Source organism: Dendrobates tinctorius, unplaced genomic scaffold (assembly GCF_039654945.1).
Source record: "Dendrobates tinctorius isolate UK_male_01 unplaced genomic scaffold, ASM3965494v1 ptg000016l, whole genome shotgun sequence".
In the NCBI taxonomy this organism is placed as follows: Eukaryota; Metazoa; Chordata; class Amphibia; order Anura; family Dendrobatidae; genus Dendrobates; species Dendrobates tinctorius.
The window spans coordinates 56841624-56868048 of record NW_027361684.1 but is presented as its reverse complement, the minus strand read 5'-3'; the positions used below and the strand labels follow the sequence as shown (position 1 = coordinate 56868048).

General features: G+C 45.9%; 1 protein-coding gene across 8 annotated transcripts in view; it reads left to right on the top strand.

Moving 5' to 3' along the window:
- CDKL5 (cyclin dependent kinase like 5) overlaps window positions 1–26425 on the top strand; it is a 482089-nt gene that overhangs the window by 169607 nt on the left and 286057 nt on the right. For all 8 annotated transcript variants that reach the window (XM_073565893.1, XM_073565896.1, XM_073565898.1 and 5 more), the window contains one exon: window positions 21329–21500. In XM_073565893.1, the coding sequence (XP_073421994.1) occupies window positions 21437–21500 (64 nt within the window). In that variant the 5' untranslated portion in view covers window positions 21329–21436. The remainder of the gene's footprint in view (window positions 1–21328; window positions 21501–26425) is intronic.

The window sequence follows — 26425 nt, the reverse complement described above, 5'->3', positions numbered from 1 at the left end:
ACCCCACTGAGACACGGGAGCAAGTGTCTCTTTCCGTGTGGACGGCACTTCCGAGCTACAACTGGCTGTGTTGAAGTCCAGGAAATAGGAGGGTGTAGGCAGAGGCCTACTGTATTTGGAATGTGGTGACAGCAGGAGAGACTGCCATCCACACAGCAGGGGATCAGCTGACGTTACTGAACCCCACTGAGACACGGGAGCAAGTGTCTCTTTCCGTGTGGACGGCACTTCCGAACTACAACTGGCTGTGTTGAAGCCCAGGAAATAGGAGGGAGTAGGCAGAGGCCTACTGTATTTTGAATGAGGTGACAGCAGGAGAGACTGCCATCCACACAGCAGGGGATCAGCTGACGTTACTGAACCCCACTGAGACACGGGAGCAAGTGTCTCTTTCCGTGTGGACGGCACTTCCGAACTACAACTGGCTGTGTTGAAGCCCAGGAAATTGGAGGGTGTAGGCAGAGGCCTACTGTATTTTGAATGAGGTGACAGCAGGAGAGACTGCCATCCACACAGCAGGGGATCAGCTGACGTTACTGAACCCCACTGAGACACGGGAGCAAGTATCTCTTTCCGTGTGGACGGCACTTCCGAACTACAACTGGCTGTGTTGAAGCCCAGGAAATAGGAGGGTGTAGGCAGAGGCCTACTGTATTTTGAATGAGGTGACAGCAGGAGAGACTGCCATCCACACAGCAGGGGATCAGCTGACGTTACTGAACCCCACTGAGACACGGGAGCAAGTATCTCTTTCCGTGTGGACGGCACTTCCGAACTACAACTGGCTGTGTTGAAGCCCAGGAAATAGGAGGGTGTAGGCAGAGGCCTACTGTATTTTGAATGAGGTGACAGCAGGAGAGACTGCCATCCACACAGCAGGGGATCAGCTGACGTTACTGAACCCCACTGAGACACGGGAGCAAGTATCTCTTTCCATGTGGACGGCACTTCCGAGCTACAACTGGCTGAGTTGAAGCCCAGGAAATTGGAGGGTGTAGGCAGAGGCCTACTGTATTTTGAATGAGGTGACAGCAGGAGAGACTGCCATCCACACAGCAGGGGATCAGCTGACGTTACTGAACCCCACTGAGACACGGGAGCAAGTGTCTCTTTCCGTGTGGACGGCACTTCCGAGCTACAACTGGCTGTGTTGAAGTCCAGGAAATAGGAGGGTGTAGGCAGAGGCCTACTGTATTTGGAATGTGGTGACAGCAGGAGAGACTGCCATCCACACAGCAGGGGATCAGCTGACGTTACTGAACCCCACTGAGACACGGGAGCAAGTGTCTCTTTCCGTGTGGACGGCACTTCCGAACTACAACTGGCTGTGTTGAAGCCCAGGAAATTGGAGGGGGTAGGCAGAGGCCTACTGTATTTTGAATGAGGTGACAGCAGGAGAGACTGCCATCCACACAGCAGGGGATCAGCTGACGTTACTGAACCCCACTGGGACACGGGAGCAAGTGTCTCTTTCCGTGTGGACGGCACTTCCGAACTACAACTGGCTGTGTTGAAGCCCAGGAAATTGGAGGGTGTAGGCAGAGGCCTACTGTATTTTGAATGAGGTGACAGCAGGAGAGACTGCCATCCACACAGCAGGGGATCAGCTGACGTTACTGAACCCCACTGAGACACGGGAGCAAGTATCTCTTTCCGTGTGGACGGCACTTCCGAACTACAACTGGCTGTGTTGAAGCCCAGGAAATAGGAGGGTGTAGGCAGAGGCCTACTGTATTTTGAATGAGGTGACAGCAGGAGAGACTGCCATCCACACAGCAGGGGATCAGCTGACGTTACTGAGCCCCACTGAGACACGGGAGCAAGTATCTCTTTCCATGTGGACGGCACTTCCGAGCTACAACTGGCTGAGTTGAAGCCCAGGAAATTGGAGGGTGTAGGCAGAGGCCTACTGTATTTTGAATGAGGTGACAGCAGGAGAGACTGCCATCCACACAGCAGGGGATCAGCTGACGTTACTGAACCCCACTGAGACACGGGAGCAAGTGTCTCTTTCCGTGTGGACGGCACTTCCGAACTACAACTGGCTGTGTTGAAGCCCAGGAAATTGGAGGGTGTAGGCAGAGGCCTACTGTATTTTGAATGAGGTGACAGCAGGAGAGACTGCCATCCACACAGCAGGGGATCAGCTGACGTTACTGAACCCCACTGAGACACGGGAGCAAGTGTCTCTTTCCGTGTGGACGGCACTTCCGAGCTACAACTGGCTGTGTTGAAGCCCAGGAAATAGGAGGGTGTAGGCAGAGGCCTACTGTATTTGGAATGTGGTGACAGCAGGAGAGACTGCCATCCACACAGCAGGGGATCAGCTGACGTTACTGAACCCCACTGAGACACGGGAGCAAGTGTCTCTTTCCGTGTGGACGGCACTTCCGAACTACAACTGGCTGTGTTGAAGCCCAGGAAATTGGAGGGTGTAGGCAGAGGCCTACTGTATTTTGAATGAGGTGACAGCAGGAGAGACTGCCATCCACACAGCAGGGGATCAGCTGACGTTACTGAACCCCACTGAGACACGGGAGCAAGTATCTCTTTCCGTGTGGACGGCACTTCCGAACTACAACTGGCTGTGTTGAAGCCCAGGAAATAGGAGGGTGTAGGCAGAGGCCTACTGTATTTTGAATGAGGTGACAGCAGGAGAGACTGCCATCCACACAGCAGGGGATCAGCTGACGTTACTGAACCCCACTGAGACACGGGAGCAAGTATCTCTTTCCGTGTGGACGGCACTTCCGAGCTACAACTGGCTGAGTTGAAGCCCAGGAAATAGGAGGGTGTAGGCAGAGGCCTACTGTCTTTGGAATGTGGTGACAGCAGGAGAGACTGCCATCCACACAGCAGGGGATCAGCTGACGTTACTGAACCCCACTGAGACACGGGAGCAAGTGTCTCTTTCCGTGTGGACGGCACTTCCGAACTACAACTGGCTGTGTTGAAGCCCAGGAAATAGGAGGGTGTAGGCAGAGGCCTACTGTATTTGGAATGTGGTGACAGCAGGAGAGACTGCCATCCACACAGCAGGGGATCAGCTGACGTTACTGAACCCCACTGAGACACGGGAGCAAGTGTCTCTTTCCGTGTGGACGGCACTTCCGAACTACAACTGGCTGTGTTGAAGCCCAGGAAATTGGAGGGTGTAGGCAGAGGCCTACTGTATTTTGAATGAGGTGACAGCAGGAGAGACTGCCATCCACACAGCAGGGGATCAGCTGACGTTACTGAACCCCACTGAGACACGGGAGCAAGTATCTCTTTCCGTGTGGACGGCACTTCCGAACTACAACTGGCTGTGTTGAAGCCCAGGAAATAGGAGGGTGTAGGCAGAGGCCTACTGTATTTTGAATGAGGTGACAGCAGGAGAGACTGCCATCCACACAGCAGGGGATCAGCTGACGTTACTGAACCCCACTGAGACACGGGAGCAAGTATCTCTTTCCATGTGGACGGCACTTCCGAGCTACAACTGGCTGAGTTGAAGCCCAGGAAATAGGAGGGTGTAGGCAGAGGCCTACTGTCTTTGGAATGCGGAGACAGCAGGAGAGACTGCCATCTCCACAGCAGGGGAACAGCTGGCATTGCTGAACCCCACTAACACTTGAACGAATGTGTTTGGCTCTGTGGAGACGACACTTCTGAACACCAACTGACGCTGTTGGAGCCCAGGATTAGGCGAGGAGCAGGCTGGGGCCTACTGGATTTTGGCAGGTGAAGGCAGCAGGAGACTTGCCATCTCCACAGCAGGGGAACAGCTGGCAGTGCTGAAACCCACTAACACTCGAACGAATGTGTTTGGCTCTGTGGAGACGACACTTCTGAACACCAACTGTCGCTGTTGGAGCCCAGGATTTGGCGAGGAGCAGGCTGGGGCCTACTGGATTTTGGCAGGTGAAGGCAGCAGGAGACTTGCCATCTCCACAGCAGGGGAACAGCTGGCAGTGCTGAAACCCACTAACACTCGAACGAATGTGTTTGGCTCTGTGGAGACGACACTTCTGAACACCAACTGTCGCTGTTGGAGCCCAGGATTTGGCGAGGAGCAGGCTGGGGCCTACTGGATTTTGGCAGGTGAAGGCAGCAGGAGACTTGCCATCTCCACAGCAGGGGAACAGCTGGCAGTGCTGAACCCCACTAACACTTGAACGAATGTGTTTGGCTCTGTGGAGACGACACTTCTGAACACCAACTGACGCTGTTGGAGCCCAGGATTAGGCGTGGAGCAGGCTGGGGCCTACTGGATTTTGGCAGGTGAAGGCAGCAGGAGACTTGCCATCTCCACAGCAGGGGAACAGCTGGCAGTGCTGAAACCCACTAACACTTGAACGAATGTGTTTGGCTCTGTGGAGACGACACTTCTGAACACCAGCTGACGCTGTTGGAGCCCAGGATTAGGCGTGGAGCAGGCTGGGGCCTACTGGATTTTGGCAGGTGAAGGCAGCAGGAGACTTGCCATCTCCACAGCAGGGGAACAGCTGGCAGTGCTGAAACCCACTAACACTTGAACGAATGTGTTTGGCTCTGTGGAGACGACACTTCTGAACACCAACTGACGCTGTTGGAGCCCAGGATTTGGCGTGGAGCAGGCTGGGGCCTACTGGATTTTGGCAGGTGAAGGCAGCAGGAGACTTGCCATCTCCACAGCAGGGGAACAGCTGGCAGTGCTGAAACCCACTAACACTCGAACGAATGTGTTTGGCTCTGTGGAGACGACACTTCTGAACACCAACTGACGCTGTTGGAGCCCAGGATTTGGCGAGGAGCAGGCTGGGGCTTACTGGATTTTGGCAGGTGAAGGCAGCAGGAGACTTGCCATCTCCACATCAGGGGAACAGCTGGCAGTGCTGAAACCCACTAACACTCGAACGAATGTGTCTGGCTCTGTGGAGACAACACTTCTGAACACCAACTGACGCTGTTGGAGCCCAGGATTAGGCGAGGAGCAGGCTGGGGCCTACTGGATTTTGGCAGGTGAAGGCAGCAGGAGACTTGCCATCTCCACAGCAGGGGAACAGCTGGCAGTGCTGAACCCCACTAACACTTGAACGAATGTGTTTGGCTCTGTGGAGACGACACTTCTGAACACCAACTGACGCTGTTGGAGCCCAGGATTAGGCGAGGAGCAGGCTGGGGCCTACTGGATTTTGGCAGGTGAAGGCAGCAGGAGACTTGCCATCTCCACAGCAGGGGAACAGCTGGCAGTGCTGAACCCCACTAACACTTGAACGAATGTGTCTGGCTCTGTGGAGACGACACTTCTGAACACCAACTGACGCTGTTGGAGCCCAGGATTAGGCGAGGAGCAGGCTGGGGCCTGTTGTTTTTGGCAGGTGAAGGCAGCAGGAGACTTGCCATCTCCACAGCAGGGGAACAGCTGGCAGTGCTGAAACCCACTAACACTCGAACGAATGTGTTTGGCTCTGTGGAGACGACACTTCTGAACACCAACTGACACTGTTGGAGCCCAGGATTACGCATGCCGCATGCAGAGGCCAATGGGCAGCGGTTTTTATGGAGGTTGAGGACTACTACTGATTCTAACCATGCTCCACTTAGGCCTCTGGCTCCACTGTCTCTACTATTTACCCTGGCCTCCAACCCCGCCAGCTACATCTCTGAAGTGGCGTCAGCACAATCTACACTTGTTCCTGTGTTACTGGTGCTCAGTCCCGTCAGTTGATCCCCTGATGTTTGTCCGGCAAGTTCGCCAGCTCTGTCCTCATTCCCACTACTGGTTATGGGAATGTGGACAGAGCAGGAGACCTTGCCGGACACACATCAGGGGATAAACTGATGGGACTGAGCCACAGGAACAAGTGTAGATTGTGCTGACGCCACTTCAGAGATGTAGATGGCGGGGTTGGAGGTCAGGGGAAATAGTAGAGACAGTGGAGCCAGAGACCTAAGTTGGACACGGTTAAAAATCAGTAGTGGTTTGAATGTTGATGGAGCTGGTGACTTTGCCGTCCATACAGCAGGGGATCAGCTGGCATTACTGAACCCCACTAACACAGGAGCTAGTGTGTTTCTCTGTGCAGACGACACATCTGAGCGACAACTGGCTGTGTTGAAGCACAGGGATTATAGAATCATAGAATCATAGAATCATAGAATCGTAGAGTTGGAAGGGACCTCCTGGGCCATCTGGTCCAACCCCCTGCTCAAAGCAGGATTCGCTAAATCATCCCAGTCAGATGTCTGTCCAGCCTCTGTTTGAAGACTTCCATTGAAGGAGAACTCACCACTTCTCGTGGCAGCCTGTTCCACTCATTGATCACTCTAACTGTCAAAAAGTTTTTTCTAATATCTAATCTGTGTCTCTTCCCATTCAGTTTCATCCCATTGCTTCTAGTCTTTCCTTGTGCAAATGAGAATTATAGTTCAGGTGGTAGAAAAATGAACACACCAGCAGACCTGGATACAGTTGCCAACCACTAATTTAGTCTGTAAGAGGAATGGCAAAGTCTTTTGAGATCCAGGCCTTGTTCATTTTCAGAAAAGTCAGCCGGTCAACATTATCGGAAGATAGTCGCGTGCGACGGTCTGTTAGTACACCACCTGCGGCACTAAAGACACGTTCCGATAATACACTGGCAGCAGGGCAAGCCAGCACCTCCAATGCATACTGGCTAAGCTCTGGCCATGTATCCAGCTTAGAGACCCAAAACTTGAAGGGGGAAGAGCCATCTGGGAGTACAGCGACAGGGCAAGACATGTAGTCTGACACCATCTGACGGAAGCGTTGCCTCCTGCTGACTCGAGGCGTCGCTGATGTTGTAGACAATTGTGGTGGACACACAAAACTTTGCCACATTTGGGCCATAGTGGTCTTGCCTTGTGCTGCGGCGCTGCCTCTGCTCCCTCTTTGTGCAGAGTTTCCTCCACTGCCTCGACGCACAGAGCTGCTTTTTAAAGCAATAGCAACAATGCTGTCGGGTGGAATGGAAAACATTATGGACTGCACCAGTGACTCTTCGTACTCCCGCATTTTACGCTCCCGGTTCAACGTTGGTATGAGCCTTTGTACGCTGTCCCGGTAGCGAGGATCTAGGAGGGTGTACACCCAATAATCAGCCGAGACGAGAATGTGGGCGATGCGGCGGTCGTTTCTCAGGCACTGCAGCATGAAATCAACCATGTGCTGCAGACTCCCAACTGCCAAAGAACCGCTGTCCCCTGTTTGAGGCGTGACCTCGGCCTGCTCTGCATCACCCCACCCTCGCTGTACATACTGAGTAGAGGTTTGTGTACCTCCCTCCTCTGGAGAGATGTCTTCCTCCTCCATCGACTCCTCCTCATCCTCCTCACAAAGTGTCCCCTGCCTAGGCCTTTGTGAGGAAACACGTAGCGCAGACTGTCCAGAAGCAGATGGCATTTGGGACTCCTCATCCTCCACCTCTTCCGAAACCTCATCCCATAGTGCTTGCAGTGTTTGTTGAAGCAGGCAGATAAGGGGGACAGTCATGCTGACTAGTGCATCATCTGCACTCGCCATCCGCGTGGATTCATCGAAGGCACGCAAAACGAGGCAGATGTCCTTCATAGAGGCCCACTCAATGGTGCTGAAGTGTGAACGGCGCACAGTGCGACTTGTTTGCGCCTGATGCAGCTGGTACTCCATAACTGCTGCCTGCTGCTCACACAACCGCTCCAACATATGTAACGTTGAATTCCACCGGGTGGGTAGGTCACATATGATGCGATGTTCCGGAAGGCCAAATCGTCGCTGCAGAGCAGCGAGGCGCGATCTTGCCGTGCTGGAACGTCGCAAGTGAGCGCACTCTATGCGGACCTTGTGCAACAGTGCATCAAGATCCGGATAGTCCCTCAGAAAGCTCTGCACGACCAAGTTAAGAACATGTGCCAGACATGGGATGTGTGTGAGGTTGCCTAGGCCAAGAGCTGCCACCAGATTTCGGCCATTGTCACACACTACCAAGCCCGGCTGGAGATTCGCTGGCCCAAACCACACATCGCTCTCCAGCTTGATAGCATTCCAGAGCTCCTGCGCTGTGTGGCTTCGATTCCCCAAAGAAATTAATTTGAGTACAGCCTGTTGACGTTTGGCCACGGCTGTGCTCATATCGGTCGTAACAGGCTCCTGCTCTGCTGTTTCTGAGGAACTTGAGTAGGAGGAGGAGTCTATGTGTACAGACTGGAGTCCTGCAATCCGTGGCGTTGGAAGAACACGTACAGCGCCACTCTCCAGATCCGTACCCGGCTCCACAACATTGACCCAGTGGGCAGTGAGGGAAAGGTATCGTCCCTGTCCATGGTTACTGGTCCACGCATCGGTGGTCAGGTGGACCTTGCTACTAACGGCGTTTAGTAGCGCATGTTTTATTTTGCCCTCAACATGTTTCTGCAGGGCAGGGACGGCTCGCCTGCTGAAATAAAAGCGGCTGGGCACGTTGTATTGGGGGACTGCCAATGCCATTAAGTCCCGGAAGGTGTCAGTGTCCACCAGCCTGAATGACAGCATTTCAACTGCCAGAAGTTTGGCAATGCCAGCATTCAGAGACTGTGCTCGGGGATGGTTTGCCGAGTAAGGGCGCCTTTTATCCCATGCCTGTGCTACCGATGGCTGTGATGGATGGGAACGTGCTGCTATGGGTGTAATCTGACAGGGTCTCCGGACAACAGTGGCAGAGGTTCTTCCTTGGCGATCCTGTGAGGAAGCCGAACCAGCAGTGTGTGAGCTGGAGGAAGAGGCCCCAACACGAACTGAAGAGGTGGTAGGTGGTGCTGTACGTTGGCCTACGTCTTCAGGGTGTCTCTGCAACTCCAACTCGTGCTTGGTGCGCACATGTTTCCACATATTTGTGGTATTGAGGTTGCTGACATTTCTCCCTCTTTTGACTCTCTGATGACACAGCTTGCATTTGACAAAGCAAATGTCATCTGCAACTGTGTCAAAAAAGGACCACGCACTGCAACTCTTGGGAGCGCCCGGTTTGCCTTTGGAATGAGGAATGCTCCTAACGGGTGCCGAAGTGGAGGGTACAGGCAACCAAGTCTTCCCCCTCCCTCTGCCTCCTGTTTTGGCCGGTAGGGGAATCTCTTCCTCCGAGCTGCTCCCACCACCTTCCTGTTCCTCACGCCATGATGGGTCAAGGACCTCATCATCTTCCCTCCCCTCTTCAAACAGCTGCTTCTCCGGGGTTGTCTCGCCAGCACCGTACGCACCAGAAAGTGGCAACTGAGTCTCGTCATCATCTGATGCGTACTGAGGTGTGCTGACCATAGGCACTGGCCCACTCGCCTCTTCAGATTCAGAGGGACAAAGAAGTTGCGCATCACTGCATACTCCCTCTTCTTCACATTCAGGAATGCTGCTTGGCTGGCCCCCTCTTTCCAAGCCAACAGATTCCGAGAACAGAAGTAGAGACTGTGATGGCTCCTGTCCATGTCTCTCTGACTGCCTGGGCACTTTGGCAGGTGGTGAAGAGACAGATGGTTGCTATTCGGTGCTCTGACCCTGAGAGGATGCGGAAGTAATTGAAGTCGATGCGTTAGCTGCCATCCATCCGACAACGGCTTCAATTTGTTCCTCCCGCAGCAGTGGGGTACGTTGAGGTCCTACAAAGCTGCGCATAAAGGACTGTTGCCTGCTAAAACTGGGGGATGCTGATCCACTGGTGCCCGCAGCAGGCCCAGAATCCCCACGTCCTCTACCTGTAGAATCCCCACATCCTCTCCCTGCAGAATCCCCATGTCCTCTCCCTGCTGAAACTCCACGCCCACGCCCACGCGCCTTACTCCCTGCCTTCTTCATCTTGCAAGACTGCTTAAGATAGGCAGAAAAGTACAAAGGGGGGCCTTAGTGTGCTTATTCCTGAACAGCTGGTTACAAGTACAAGAAACACTAATTTTATGAAGTGTGTGGACTACACTTTAATAGGAGCTGATGTGGCCTACACAAGTTCCAAATGTAGTGTTTGGTGAACTTTTTTTGTGGTTTCTTTGTTGGAAACAAACTCAAAGTATGTGAACAAAGAATTGAAACTGATAGTATCACCAACTTTTTGGAGCTATTACAATGCAGGCAGGTAACCTACAATGCAAAAGATGAGGCTCCAAAAAAATTGGGTAATACTAATCTGGCTGCGCCGGCAGGGCACAAGCCAGAAAAAAAGGCTCCTCTATCTACTCCTATATAGTGTTTGCAACCAACCAATGTTGATGGATACGGATGGATGCACACTAATAGGAGAAGAAAAAATGAGCTGCACTCAAAGACAAATATGTGTGAGGCAGTGACGCACGTTGAGCGTCCTACAACCAGACGTAGCTGCAGGACACTCTACTCAGCGTGAGCTGCACTCACACACAGTCAGAGACCTCTCAGACAGCCGTCAACAGTGCAGCTAAGTGGGCACTGGCACTGACAGGCTGCAGAAAGGCTCCGCTGTGTACTCCTATATAGTGTTTGCAACCACTGTAGATGGAGACGGATGGATGCACACTAATAGAAGAAAAAATGAGCTGCACTCAAATAAAAATATGTGTGAGGCACTGACGCACGCTGAGCGTCCTACAGCCAGACGTAGCTGCAGGACACACTACTCAGCGTGAGCTGCACTCACACACAGTCAGAGACCTCTCAGACAGCCGTGAACAGTGCAGCAAAGTGGACACTAGCACTGAAAGGCTGCAGAAAGGCTCCGCTGTCTACTACTAGTGTTTGCAACCAACGTATATGGATACGGATGGAAGCACACTAGATTGAAATTATGTAAAAAATGCAGCTCAAAAAATAAAAGATGTATGAGGCAGCAGTGATCACACTGGGTGGCCTACAGCCTGACGTGGCTGCAGGACCCACTCCACAGCGTGAGCTGCACTCACACAGCCCTTGCAGACAGCTGTGAACACTGCTGCTAGGGCAAAGAAGGCTACAGTGGTGGTTTATGTAGCCTGGGTAAAGCACTAGATGTTTGGTGGAATCGCTATTTCTAACTGTCCCTCACAGTCTTCTACAGCAGCCTGTCCCTAACTGAATTCACAGCAGAGTGACCAGAAATGGCGGCTGCGGTGGCTTTTATAGTGCATCATGACATCATTTCGGCAGCCAATCACAGCCATGCCAATAGTTAACATGCCTACATGCCTAACAGGATGTGCCCACACTTCGGAGGATTCCCATTGGCTTAATCAAAGCAAGCAGGCTCATAGCATGATGGGAACTTCCGATTCCGATTCCGGAATCCGATATGACAAAAGTATCGGAAGTCGGTATCGGAATTCTGATACCGCTAATATCGGCCGATACCCGATACTTGCGGTATCGGAATGCTCAACACTAGGCATCAGTAATTTATGATAAAATATATGGACAGGAGTAGTAACTCTACAACAATACCTTTTAAATATTCTGATTTTGTACAAAAGAGAAAAAAAAGTGATGGCACTCACCGTTCTGTCGTGAAAATTCTTTATTAATTAAAAGGCATTGGCACGGGAGGGAATCAGGACCCGTTGAAGTGCAAGTGAGTGAAACGGCCGTTGTCCACTCTCTGTACGTTCCTCCCGTGCCAATGCCTTTTAATTAATAAAGAATTTTCACGACAGAACGGTGAGTGCCATCACTTTTTTTTCTCTTTTGTACAAAATCAGATTACATGTTTGCTTTTCTGGATTGAGCACCCGTTCTGACTGTATTTTGGCGGTCGGTCCAGATGTGTGATTTTCGACTTGAATAGCAGTCATGGAACTGCTTTGGGGGGTTAAGGAGCAGTGCCGAATCTTCTGTCTCTCTTATGTATTTCCTTTAACCCCTTTCTGTCATGTGACGTACTATCCCGTCCATGTGCCCTGGGACTTAATTCCCAGGGACGGGATAGTACGTCACAGCGATCAGCGGCGCCCACGTGGTGAGCGCCGCTGATCGCGGCCGGGTGTCAGCTGATTATCACAACTGACACCCGGCACAATGTGTCAGGGGCGGTGACGGACCGCCCCCGACACGTTAACCCCTTGCACACCGTGATCAACCACGATCGCGGTGTACCAGGGGTTAAAGGGAAGCATCGGCAGGGAGGGGGCTCCCTCCGTGCTTCCCTGCCCCCCCACAGCAGCGCAATGTGCAGGTCCCCGAATCCAAGATGGCGACAGGGACCTTCGGGGGCCTGCAGGGAGCTGGCTTCCTTAGTGCCTGCACAGCGCAGGCATGAGGAAAGCCTGTGCAGTGCCTGTGACAGATCGCTGATCTGTCACAGTGATCTGTGATGTGACAGATCAGCGATCTGTCACATGACAGGTATGTCCCCCTGTAAAAAAAAAGTGTAAAAATAATTTAAAAAAAATCGCTAAATAAATTAAAAAAAATATTCCCTAATAAATTCATTTTTTGGAAATAAAAAAAAACAATAGTACACATATTTGGTATCGCCGCGTCCGTAACGACCCGCCCTATAAAACTGTCCCACTAGTTAACCCCTTTAGCGAACCTCTTAAAAAATAAAAATAAAAAACTAAGCAAAAATAATGATTTATTATCATACTGCCCAACAAAAAGTGCAATAACGCGCGATCAAAAAGACGCATATAAATATCCATGGTACCGCTGAAAATGTCATCTTGTCCCACAAAAAACAAGCCACCATACAGCATCATCAAAAAAATAAAAAAGTTATAGCTCGCAGAATAAAGCGATGCAAAAATAATTATTTTTTATTTAAAATTGTTTTCATTGCATAAAAGCGCCAAAACATAAAAAAACCAACCTAAATGATGTATTGCTGTAACCGTACTGACCCGAAGAATAAAAGGGCTTTATCAATTTTACCGCAGGCGGAACAGTGTAAACGCACCCCCCCCCCCAAAAGAAATTCATGAAACGCTGTTTTTTGTTGATTCTGTGTCCCAAAAATCGGAATAAAAGTGATCAAAAGATGTCACGTGGCCAAAAATGATACCAATAAAAACGTCAACTCGTCCCGCAAAAAATAAGACCTTACATGACTCGGTGGGTCAAAATATGGAAAAATTATAGCTCTCAATATGTGGTGATGCAAAAACTATTTTTGCAATAAAAAGCGTCTTTTAGCGTGTGACAGCTGCCAAACATAAAAACCGCCATAAATAGTAAATCAAGCCCCCTGTTATCACCCCCTTAGTTAGGGAAAAATAATAAAATTAAAAAAATGTATTTTCCCATTAGGATTAGGGCTAGGGCTAGAGTTAGGGCTGAGATTAGGATTAGGGGTGTGTTGGGGTTAGGGTTGGAGTTAGAATTGGGGGTTTCCACTGTTTGGGCACATCAGGTGCTCTCCAAATGCAACATGGCATCTGATCTCAATTCCAGCCAATTCTGCGTTGAAAAAGTCAAATGGTGCTCCTTCCCTTCCAAGCTCTGCCATGCGCCCAAACAGTGTTTTACCCCCACATTTGGGGTATCAGCCTACTCAGGACAAATTGCAAAACAACTTTTGGGGTCCAATTTCTCCTGTTACCCTTGGGAAAATAAAAAATTGGTGGCAAAAATATCATTTTTGTGGGAAAAAATGATTTTTTTATTTTCACGCCCGGGCGTTATAAAGTTCTGTGAAGCACTTGGTTCAAAGTGCTCACCACACATCTAGATAAGTTCCGTGGGGGGGTCTAGTTTCCAAAATGGAGTAACTTGTGGGGAGTTTTAATAGTTTAGGTACATCAGGGGCTCTCCAAAAGCAACATGACACCCGCAGACCATTCCATCAAAGTCTGCATTCCAAAACGTCACTACTTCCCTTCCAAGCCCCAACGTGTGCCCATACAGTAGTTTTCTCCCACATATGGGGTATCAGCGTACTTAGGACAAATTGGACAACAACTTTTGGGGTGCAATTTCTCTTGGTACCCTTGGGAAAATAAAAAAAAAATGGTGACTAAAAGATCATGTTTGTGGAAAAAATACGATTTTTTTCATTTTCATGCCTAGCCAGGCATTATAAACTTCTGTGAAGCACGGGGGGGTTCAAAGTGCTCACCACACATATAGATAAGTTCCTTGGGGGTCTAGTTTCCGAAATGGTGTCATTTGTTGGGGGTTTTCACTGTTTTTGTACATCAGGGACTTTCCAAACGCGACATGGTGTTCGATCTCAATTCCAGTCAAAAACGTCAAATGGCGCTGCTTCCCTTCCGAGCTCTGCCATGCGCCCAAATAGTGGTTTACCCCCACGTGTGGGGTATCAGCGTACTCAGGACAAATTGCACAGTAACTTTTAGGGTCCTGTTACCCTTGGAAAAATAAGAATTGAGGGTGAAAAGATCATTTTTGTGGAAAAAATATGATTTTTTAATTGTACGGCTGTACGTTATAAACTTCTGTGAAGCCCTTGGGGGTTCAAAGTTCTCACCACACATCTAGATAAGTTCTTTGGGGAGTCTAGTTTCCAAAATGGTGTAATTTGTGGGGGGTTTCCACTATTTAGGTACATCAGGGGCTCTCCAAACGTGACATGGCGTCCGATCTGAATTCCAGGCAATTTTACATTGAAAAAGTCAAATGGCGCTCCTTCCCTTCTGAGCTCTGCCATGCACCGAAACAGTGGTTCCCCCCACATATCAGGTATCAGCGTACTCAGGACAAACTGCACAATAACTTTTGCAGTCCAGTTTCTCCTGTTACCCTTGGTAAAATAAAAAAAATTGAACCTGAAGTATTTTTTTAGTGAAAAAAAGTTAAATGTTCATTTTTTTAAATATTCATAAAATTCCTGTGACGCACCTGAATGGTTAATAAACTTCTTGAATGTGGTTTTGAGCACCTTAAGGGGTGCAGTTTATAGAATGGTGTCACTTTTGGGTATTTTCTATCATATAGACCCTTCAAAGTGGCTTCAAATGTGATGTGGTCCGTAAAAATAAAATGGTGTTGCAAATATGAGAAATCGCTGGTCAACTTTTAACCCTTATAACTTCCTAACAAAATAAATTTTGGTTCCAAAATTGTGCTGATGTAAAGTAAACATGTGGAAAATGTTACTTATTAAGTTTTTTGTGTGCCGTATCTCTGTGATTTAAGGGCATAAAAATTCAAAGTTGGAAATTTGCGAAATTTTAAAATTTTTTGCCAAATTTCCGTTTTTTTTTTTTACAAATATACGCAAGTTATATCAAAGAAATTTTACCATTAACATGAAGTACAATATGTCATGAGAAAACAGTGTCAGAATTACCAGGATCCATGGAAGCGTTTCAGAGTTATTACCTCATAAAGGGACAGTGGTCAGAATTGTAAAAATTGACCCGGTCATGAACGTGCAAACCACCCTTGGGGGTTAAGGGGTTAAATATTCTACATGCGTGCTCCAAATCCTCCAACGAACTGAAGCACATGGAAAAATCTGTGCACACTCACGAGTTAAGCAAAAATCTATTAATTTTATTAAAACAAATATACATCTAAAAAAAAAATTACAACACAATCCTAGAACAGTTTCCCATAACATGATAGTTGTGGGAAACACACGGCACCTATCTTGTGTAATACAGGAAGACCTCTCCAATGTGCACCCTAAGATATTAAAATGTAAAATCAGATGAAAGAGTCTAACACAAAGTAACAAAAAAAAAAATATCTTTAGCCCCAATTCATCAAGATTGTCGATTTTCTCACCGGTCTGGATGAGGGACCATCCCACGATGGAGTCAGACACTTTTAATTCATAAAGAGGTGCATGCCTTTTCATGAATCATGAGTGTCTGAAGAGTGGTGCGCGCCTCCACGCGCCATGCCAGATATCTTGTTCCAGTCTCTGGTGTAGAGTCTAGATTTGTAAAGTAGACAAGCAGTGGCATCATGCCCCTACCGTGACCCTGTCCCACCCCAGCTACTGAAATTTTTGTGGAGTAAGAAGAAATTGGCGTTAAAACGCCAAAAGTTGCAACTCACAGTTGCCCCAAACTTTTACAATTTTTCAAAGCAATTTACATCAGAATTCTGTTGAAATTACTTTGATGAACCAAGGTTATTATGTGGTATTATTGGTTTTTAAATTGTATTTGGGAATTTTATTCATTATGATTGTTAGATCTATTGTCAATCATTAATTGTGTAAAGGTACTATCACACTTAGCGATGTACCAGCGATATGACCCGGTCAGGATCGCTGGTGCATCGCTAAGGGGTCACTAGTGAGCTGCCACACAGGCAGATCTCACCAGCGACATGCAGGGGTCGGGGGTCGCTACTTACGTGTCAGACGAGGCGATGAAGACGTCCCCCCGCCCGCGTCCACACGTCGCTCGTCGTCACAGCAGGAAGCCCCAGCAGGAAGCTGACGACGAGAAACAGTCCAGGACGTTCTTGCGCGATCAGCAATAACCAGCGGGGGGAGCCGGTCTGAGGTAAGTATCAGACATAGCGATATCGCTAGCAATATCGCTATAACATCACAAAAACCAGCGACGTTATAGCGATATTGCTAGCGATATCGCTTAGTGTGACAGGCCCTTTAGTCTGTGTTTGACTTTTTGATGTAATTGTACACTGGAGAGTGGCGCGAATCCTTCAATTGTTTGGTACCAGTCCAAAAGTTTTCATGACCGTCGTACTTCAGTTTTCAAATTGTGATGTAGAATACATTTTCCCTTATTACATTCTCATTTTCCAGTTCCTTTCCTCCATTTAGACCTCTTGGGTTGTTGTTCCCCTTGACTATCACTTTTCCATAATCTGATATTTAATGCATTTACTTCAAGTAAAAAGCGTTGACTTTCATTGAGTCCTAATTGGTTCTGAATGAATCACACCATTGAATCATTATTTAATTCTAGCAAATATGTCTTCTCGTTTTAATTTGGAGATCGCATTCATCTTAATGGTGAGCGTCATCATGAGACAAAACCAGAGATTTTAACAAGAATCATGTTTTTACACACAACCCAAAATAATTGGAGAATCGGAGGAGACTACTTGGTGGAATTCTGAATGTTTACGTCAGGGATCTGCCCATTGTTCTAGCAATACAAGAGTAGCAGCTTAAAATCTACATGGATTTCAGGTTCCTATTTCTGTTCAGTTTTGTTTTTCTTCCCTTCAGTTTGAAATATCAGATGTGTAAGAATTGTTCTGTTCACTGGGAACACCTGGGAAGTTCTTCAATTGTCTGTGTCTTTAGGGCTCTGGGTTAGCAATGGGGGATATTGTACTGGCTGGTGTCCAACAGTTAAATCGGTTTGTAGATAAAATAGTTGCCCAGGCTTGTACGGCTGCTTTCCAGCACAATGGAGCCGATCAGGCACATTGTGTAGTCTGCAAAATGGAATTCAAGTATTTTCAAAATTATGCTTAAAATTCCCTTCACAGAGATGAAATTCCTTCCTGTTGTTAACCTTAGAACATTCTTCAGCGTCAACACCCATGAAGCCTGAGCAACGTTAAAAGCGTTTTCGGGATTACATTTTCTTGTCCCATAGAGTTGCAGCTATAGAAAATAACTCCACTATACTCAGCCTCCCGAGAGTGAGAGGTGGTGTTAATGTCTCACCAGAGAAGTTTTGACCTTTATGAGAAAATTAATTGACCTTATTCTTGACAAGTTAGTAGAAAAATTGATTGTTAGCAACATTTTAAACATAACAAGAAACTTAGCCTTGATGGTTCAGTTGGCGCCAGTCATACACCAGTCTTAAATTATAGTTCTTCTGAGTGACTTGTGCCAATTATTTCTGAACGGAACCTGTCATCTGATTCTCACTGCCCAAACCGCGGGCCGCATGAATCAGAGTGTGGGTGCATGATTGCAGCCACTTATATCATTCTACGAAATGCTTCAGCTTTTCAGAGAAAATATGCTTTAAATATCGGGTGACCTGTTAATCCTACGGCTGATTGACAGGTCTCTCTCAGAGCAAGAGAACTGTCAATCACCTATAAGCCAGCCAAAGGTGGCACCGGATAAGTCTCGTTCTCTAGCTGGATATTTAAAGGCAATCTGTCACCCCATTTTCGGCCTATCAGCTGCCAGCACTGCCATCAGGGGCTTATCTACAGCATTCTGTAACGCTGTAGAAAAGCCCCCGATGTAACCTGAACGATAAGAAAAATGAGTTAGATTATACTCACATTGGCGTCCGGTCCGATGGGCGTCGCTGTCTCGTCCGGCGCCTCCCATCTTCATATGATGCCGTCCTCCTTCTTACTTCTGCCGCGGCTCCGGCGCAGGCGTACTATATCTGCCCTGTTGAGGGCAGAGTAAAGTACTGCAGTGCACAGGCGCCGGACCTCTCTGACCTTTCCCGGCGCCTGCGCACTGCAGTACTTTACTCTGCCCTCAATAGGGCAGATATAGTACGCCTGCGCAGGAGCCGAGGCAGAAGTAAGAAGGAGGACGTCATCGTATGAAGATGGGAGGCGCCAGATGAACCGCGACATCCACTGCACCCGACCATGCCCCCCAGTGAGTATAATCTAACTTGTTTTTCTTATCTTTCAGGTTACATCGGGGGCTTATCTACAGCATTAGAGAATGCTGTAGATAAGCCTCTGGTGGCGTGGCCACAGCTGATAGGCCGAAAATGGGGTGACATTTTCTATGAAATGTCAGGAACATTTTGTCATGCAGCCAGGTTCTGATTCATGCTTTCCATACTTTAGGCAGGATGTATCAGGTGCCAGATTCATTTAAGAAGTACACCGCCGGACTAAGGCTGTGTTCACACACAGCGGTTTTTTTTAGCGGTTTTTACCGCGGTTTTCACTGTAAAACCGCTATAAAACTGCTAAAAATAAGCTTCCCAGTCATTTCTATGCATTTTGCACTTTTTGTGCACATTGATGCGTTTTTTACCGCGAAAAAAACGCATCGCGGTAAAAAACGCAGCATGCTCATTAATTTTGCGGATTTTTCCGCGGTTTTGGCTTCTTCCAAGTGGTTTGAAACCGCTGCGGAAAAAAAACGCATCAAAACCGCGCAAGAACCGCCGCGGAAAAATAGGTGCGGTTTCTGGGAAGGGATTCAGGTTTTTGAGCAGAAATTTTCTGCAACGTGTGCACTTAGCCTAAAAATGAAATATATGGCTGCTGTGTGCAGACATAGATTTACACTACAGTTTGCACCATTTTCTCTTTGTTAGGGCTCAAGAGAATCGGACCAATTGTGCAAATGACACTCTGATCAAATTCTCATTAAAGTTTGATCCGAGTATCGGCATAATGTGCTCCAATTCTCTCGAATGTGAGTAGTAGATAGAGAACAAAATGTCTCCATCTTCTCCATTATGTCAGTGCGTGGGAATCGGACTGCACTCAGATGTCATCCATGTGCAGTCTGATGTTTTCCACAAACTCTGACTTGCTTGGCCAAATGTGATATAAATATTGGGATCAAACTCGCATATGCAGACATTTTTTTCTTGGACAGACTCTTGTCTGAGGAAAAAATTCGGACATGTGCACAGGCCCATAGACTAACATTGGTCCGAGTGCAATCCAGTGTTTTGTCAGACTGAATATACGCCCCTATATTCCTAAATTTGTCAGATACTTTCTGTGCTGCCACACTCCACCCACTTTTCTTACCATTTTTCAAATGTTGCATGAGGAGGGAAATATCCCACATTTTTGGGCAAGTAGTGGTATGTACAAAAATTTGTGAACAGATGACAATTAACTTTTAGCTTGCCTTGCACTAATTTTTTCTTTTACTATACATTTGATAATTCAGTGTCCACTTAATACCAACAGCTTCCTTCTCTGGTCTCATGCTAAGGATAAAACGAGGACTGCGTAATTGAATCTTTGGCCAAAGAGTGCATATTTTGTCAGCCATCTGCTATATTCACTGACATGGAGATCTCTGCGACAGCAGGAAAGCCACAAATTGGAGACCGCTGCAGTATTCATCAATATGCCTCACAATGCATTGCCATCATTACAGAAAATGTTCTACCTTCCTGTTCTTTTCTGTATCGTGACTGCGAGTTTCCATATGGCAAAAATCTATAAAACTCTATATCTGGCAGTTCTATTGTTGGCTTTTGAAAATAGAAAAGTGATTTTTTTTTTTTTTTGACTGGGCGCATCAATAATATGTGAAGTCGTCATTCACAGTCGGACAGGAGAGATTCTGTTTTGTCATGACCATCTGTTAGGATACTAAGCTTTATTTTTAGTTTTCTTAAAATGCAATAGGGTGAATTAAATCCTAACTGGAAAATCTATACAGCATTTCATGCATTTTGCTTGGGATCTATTTCAATCAGAATTTATCAGCTACTTTTTTTTTTTTTTATTTCATACCTACAAGCCTTTATACGACAGTTATACTCAGACTCGTTTATTCAGCTATTACCAATTTTACAAGGTGAAGCCATACCTATCCCATAAACAATGAGAACACTGGGGCGTTCTTTTTTTATTTATTTACTTAAATACATATCTTTTTGGCTTTAAATTATTTTAACAATAGGGTGTTTTTTTTTTGGTTTTTTTTTTACTTTTGGACAGTTTATCTTCTATATCCTATATGTTTCACAGTAAGAGATGATGAATTCAATTTGACTCAAATTGAACTTGGGTTGAATTTTTAGAAATTAAAACAATTTGCAATTTACTTTGTACAAATTGCCTAAAATAGCTGCAGACCATTTTAGCCTGAATAAAAGCAGAAGCAGAGAATGCAGCAGCCATTGAATCTGTATAGTGAGAGGATATCACCGCCTAGGGAGTTATGAAGAGATTCATAAAGCACAGGAGATACTATGCAGATAGTGCGTGCAGATTACAGTATAAAAGAAAGAAGTGGTCAGGGCTGATGGAGTCTTTGGAGTACTTTCTATTCACAGCTAATCCAATTATTGGGAAAATTTTAGAGCTAGCAAATTTGAATTTAAAAAGATTGCATAGTTTCATGTTATATACGGTAGGTTGAAAAAAAGTCATAGGTTCATCAGGTTTAAGCTTCCTCAATCGTCTCGTCTAGAATTCTGTTCTGACTGCAGAGTTTGCAGTCTCTGTCTTTTTTCTTAACCATTTTGGGTAGTACGGTGGCTCAGTGGATAGCACTGCAGCTTTGCAGCGCTGGAGTCCTGGGTTCAAATCAAATCCCACCAAGGACAACATCTGCAAGGAGTTTGCATGTTCTCCCCGTGTTTGCGTGGGTTTCTTCCGGGTACTCCGGTTTCCTCCCACATTCCAAAGACATACTGATAGGGAATTTAGATTGTGAGCCCCATCTGAAAACTGTAAAGCGCTGTGGAATATGTTAGCGCTATATAAAAATAAAGATTATAACCTTTCAAACTGATTTATGACCAATTAAATTTTAATATGGGCCCAATGGTAAATTGTCAGTTGGATGATAACTTTTGTCTTCTTCTCCCATAGGTAAAAGCAGCATGCAATCATTTGGAGACAAGTAAGCCGCGAAGATTCTCCCTCACACATCCGTTCTGCCATGTTTCGTGGCTGTCATCATAAGCCGTGTTTGTCTTCATGAAGATTCCTAATCTTGGTAATGTGATGAATAAATTTGAGGTCCTTGGCGTTGTAGGTGAAGGTACGTTTCAGAATTTCCAAAAAAAGTGATAAAATGAAAAACTGAAAATTTTTATATAATATATCGAATTAATTTAAACTTCTGAAATCAACTTCAAGCGCATTTTATGGGTTTAAAGTAAATGCTGAAATTTGAAACTCAATTACATTTAGTCAAGAAAAGATTTTGGCTTAGATTTCCATCAGAATGAAATTGACTGTAGTGTCCAGTAGAGGTAATTTACCACATAGGGATCCAAGACTCTGTGAAACATGAAAAGCTCTAATTGTTCTCCAGTGGATGAGTGTCAAAAGCTCATATCTGGAGGGAATCACGTTTTATCAGAATTCTTTACCACTTTCCTTTCTAGTATGGATAACAGAGGAATGGCACAACTTTAAATTCTAAGAAAAGGGTCTCCTTAAAGGAGATAGACTGTCAGAAGATAACCTATTGTTTAAATCTTTTTTTTTTTTTTTTTTGTTAAATGTATTTTTTATTTTTTTAAGTAGCAATGTTTTATTTTTTCATTTTATGATGTTTATTAAAAAGCAAAATTAGTAATCATGCTATTTTCACAATGGCAACTGTAGCTACAGATGCAGCATTATACTGACTGATATCACCTATAGACTCAGCTGATAACATGGGATCCACTGATCACAACAAGGGATCTGGCTGTCCCCATAGAGAAGGCACAGACGGTTTATATGATCAATGTGTTTAGGGAGCGAGCAGGAGCTGCTGGGCTCTGCTATGTAGCCAAAATGCTGCATTTCCTTTGTAACTGAGGCTAATATACCAGCCCCAGTTACAAGGGAAATTAGATGAAAATAAAAAGATTTGAATGATTAAATTCCCCCAAAATGTCTCTTATGATCTCATGGGGGGCACAACATGTAAAATAAATGATAGAAAGGAAAGAAAAGAAACTTTTTTTTTTTCTTTTAATGTTGTACTGTAAATGCTAACCCTACTCTATAAAGTACATATAGTAATACTTAGAGTTCAGTGTTTAAAAACTTGCATTAGAGACAAATAAAAAATCAAAGTAGAAAACTAAAAAAAGCAATGCCTTTTAAAAATTTTATATTCAAACAAGATTTTAGTGTGTCTATGTAGCAAGCTTGTTAGGTTTGTATAAATGTAGATATTGTGTCCATAGTATTGCGTTGTCATGATACTGAATATTTTTAAGAGAATTTGGAGGGCAGATATATAATAATAATCTTTATTTTTATATAGGGCTAACATATTCCGCAGCGCTTTACAGTTTGCACACATTATCATCACTGTCCCCGATGGGGCTCACAATCTAAATTCCCTATATTAGTATGTCTTTAGAATGTGGAGGAAACCAGAGTACCCGGAGGAAACCCACGCAAACATGGGGAGAACATACAAACTCCTTGCAGATGTTGTCCTTGGTGGGATTCGAACCCAGGACCCCAGCGCTGCAAGCCTGCAGCACTAACCACTGAGCCACCGTGCCACCCTACAATGTCTTCATAACAGTATTTAAAAAAAAAACATGCTGGGCACGGTAGTCTGTGAGGTAGCATAAGTCAGCCAGCTGGTATTTTTGTATCAGCAAGGTGCCCCTTAGGGAGACAAAATTCTACTGCATCTGTTTTCATACTTGCACTTTCAATTCATCTTCTGTCAATGTTCCCTGTCCTGGCCTCAACCTGTAATAATATCCCTGATCATGAGCCACTTCTTGTATTAATGTCAACCATCCTGGCCCCTTTATTTAATATTGTCCCCACATCCTGAGACCTTTTCTATAATAATTTCACCATCCTGGGCTCCTTTCTGTAATATTGTTCCCTGTGCGCCTCAACCAGTAATAATGCCTCCCATCTTGTGCCACTTCCTGTACTAATGTCAACCATCCTTGCTCCTTATTAAATAATGTCCCCAATCCTTGGCCCCTTTATTTAATAATGTCCCCCATCCTGGGCCCCTTAATATTTTAATGTTACTATCCAGGGCCCCTTCCTGTGTTAATGTCCCCCATCTTAAGCCCTTTCCTATATTTAATGTCCCTCATCCTCGGCCCCTTTATTTAATAATGTCCCCCATCCTGGGCCCCTTTATATATTAATGTCGTCATCCTGGTTCCCTTCCTGTATTAATGTCCCCAATGTTGGGCCCTTTTTCTGTACTTAATGTCCCCCATCCTGGGCCCCTTTCTGTAATAATGTTCCCTGTCCTGGCTTCAACCTATAACAATGTTCCCTGTCCTGGCCTTAACCTGTAATAATGCCCCCAATCATGAGCCACTTCCTGTAATAATAATATCCCCCATGCTGGGCTCTTCCTGTAATAATGTCCCTCATACTGGCCCCTTCCTATAATAATGTTCCCCATCCTGTGCCCCTTCATGGTATAATTTTCCCCATCCTTGCACCTTCCCATAATAATGCCCCCCATCCCGGCACCTTCCTGTAATAATATACCCTATCCAGGCGCCTTCCTATTATAATGTCCCTCCTCCTGGGCTCCTTCCTATAATAATGTCCCTCATCCCAGGTCCCTTGCTGGTATAATATCCTCCATTCTGTGCCCATTCTTATATTAATATCCATCATCTTGGGCCTATTTAAGTAAATATGTTCCCCGTTCTACCTCTCTTTTCCAAATCAATTAAAAAAAAGAAATAAACTTATCTTCTCCCTTTACCCTGCTTCCCACAATGTGCAGTGTCCACTTCCATAACTGGCACAGTGGCCAAGAGCTGATTTTGGTGTGCCTGCCACAGGCACGCTGATGTCAGTTGCTGTCCTCTGATTGGTTGGTGGCAATTATTGCAATGCAGGTAGCCGGTGGGTCGATATACTGCAGTACATTACAGCGGAATGTGCATCCAGTGTCAGCTTTTAACTGGTCATGGGGAAAAAAAAGTATTTAGTCAGCCACCAATTGTGCAAGATCTCCCTCTTAGAAAGATGATTGACATCATAGGTAGACCGCAACTATGAGAGTCAAAATGATAAAACAAATCCAGAAAATCACCTTGTCTGATTTGGCAAGATTAATTTAGCAAATTATGGTGGAAAATAAGTATTAAGTCACCGAAAAACATGCTGGATTTCTCGCTCTCACAGACCTGTATCATCTTCCTTAAGGAGCTCATCTGTCCTCCACTCATTACCTATATTAATGGTACCAGTTTGAACTTATCAGTTTAAAAGACACCTTGTCCACAATCTCAAACAATCACACTCCAAACTTCACTATGGTGAAGACCAAAGAGCTGTCGAAGGACACCAGAATCAAAATTCTAGCCCTGCACCAGGCTGGGAAGACTGAATCTGCAATAGGCAAGTAGCTTGGTGTGATGAAATCAACTGTGGGAGCAATACTAAGAAAATGGAAGACATACAAGACCACTGATAATCTCCCTCGATCTAGGGCTCCACGCAAGATTTCACCCCGTGGGGTCAAAATGATCATAAGAATGGTGAGCAAAAATCCCAGAACCACACGGGGGGACCTAGTGAATGACCTGCATAGAGCTGGGACCACCGTTACAAAGTCTGCCATCAGTAACACACTACACTGCCAGGGACTCTGATCCTGCAGTGCCAACCCGTGTCCCCCTGCTTAAGCCAGTACATGTCCTGGCCCTTCTCAAGCTTGCTAGAGATCATTTGGATTATCCAGAAGAGTATTGGGAGAATGTCATATGGTCTGATGAAACCAAAGTAGAGCTGTTTAATAGAAACAAAACTCGTCGTGTTTGAAGGAGACAGAATGCTGAGTTACATCAAAGAACACCATACCTACTGTGAAGAATGGGGGTGGCAGCATCATGCTTTGGGGCTGTTTCTCTGCAAAGGGACCAGGACGACTGATCCGTGTACATGAAACAATGAATGGGGCCATGTATCGTGAGATTTCGAGTGTAAAACTCCTTCCATCAGCAAGGGCATTGAAGATGAAATGTGGATAGGTATTTCAGCATAATGATCCCAAGCACACCACCAGGGCAACAAGGGAGTGGCTTCGTAAGAAGCATATGAAGGTCCTGGAGTGGCCTTTCCAGTCTACAGATCTCAACCCCATAGAAAACCTTTGGAGGGATTTGAAAGTCAGTGTTGCCCAGCGACAGACCCAAAACATCACTGCTCTAATGGAGATCTGCATGGAGGAATGGGCCAACATACCATCAACATTGTGTGCCAACCTTGTGAAGACTTACAGAAAATGTTTGACCTCTGTCGTTGCCAATAAAGGATATATAACAAAATTTTGAGATGAAATTTTGTTAATGACCAAATACTTATTCTCCACCATAATTTGCAAAATAAATCTTGCCAAATCAAGCAAGGTGATTTTCTGGATTTGTTTTCTCATTTTGACTCTCATAGTTGTGGTCTACCTATGATGTCAGTTACAGGCCTCTCTCATCTTTTTAAGTGAGAGAACTTGCACAATTGGTGACTGACAAAATACTTTTTTTCCCCACTGTATGAGGGTGGTCTGAAAGGCTAGTTATAGCATGCAGTGCCATTCACAGCTGTGCCATTTCAATAAGTCGATCTGTGGGGTGTTGGAAATTGGACCACCATTACATATAAATTAATATTCCTCTAAAACAAGTTTTAGAAAAATAAAATGTAATGAAGTTCAATTTTAGAACTGTGTGTCATTATATAGTTTGTTATTGGAAGTAGTAATTGAGCATTGTCAGAGAGTATAGGGTCCCTCTGACAGGGGAAATGATTTAGAGTTAGGTGAATTTATTCAAGTGGAATTGAATTCTACTTGAATTTTTCAATAAACTGTATTCATCAGAATGCTGATTATTTTTTTTTTTAATTCATTCCTTGCAACTTCAGTGAAATGGCTGCTGGTTGCCTGCCATTTTGGTGAACTGTTGATGGCCTGCAAAGGGCTAAAACACAAATTGAATACTAATTCTCACCTCACCGCTTACC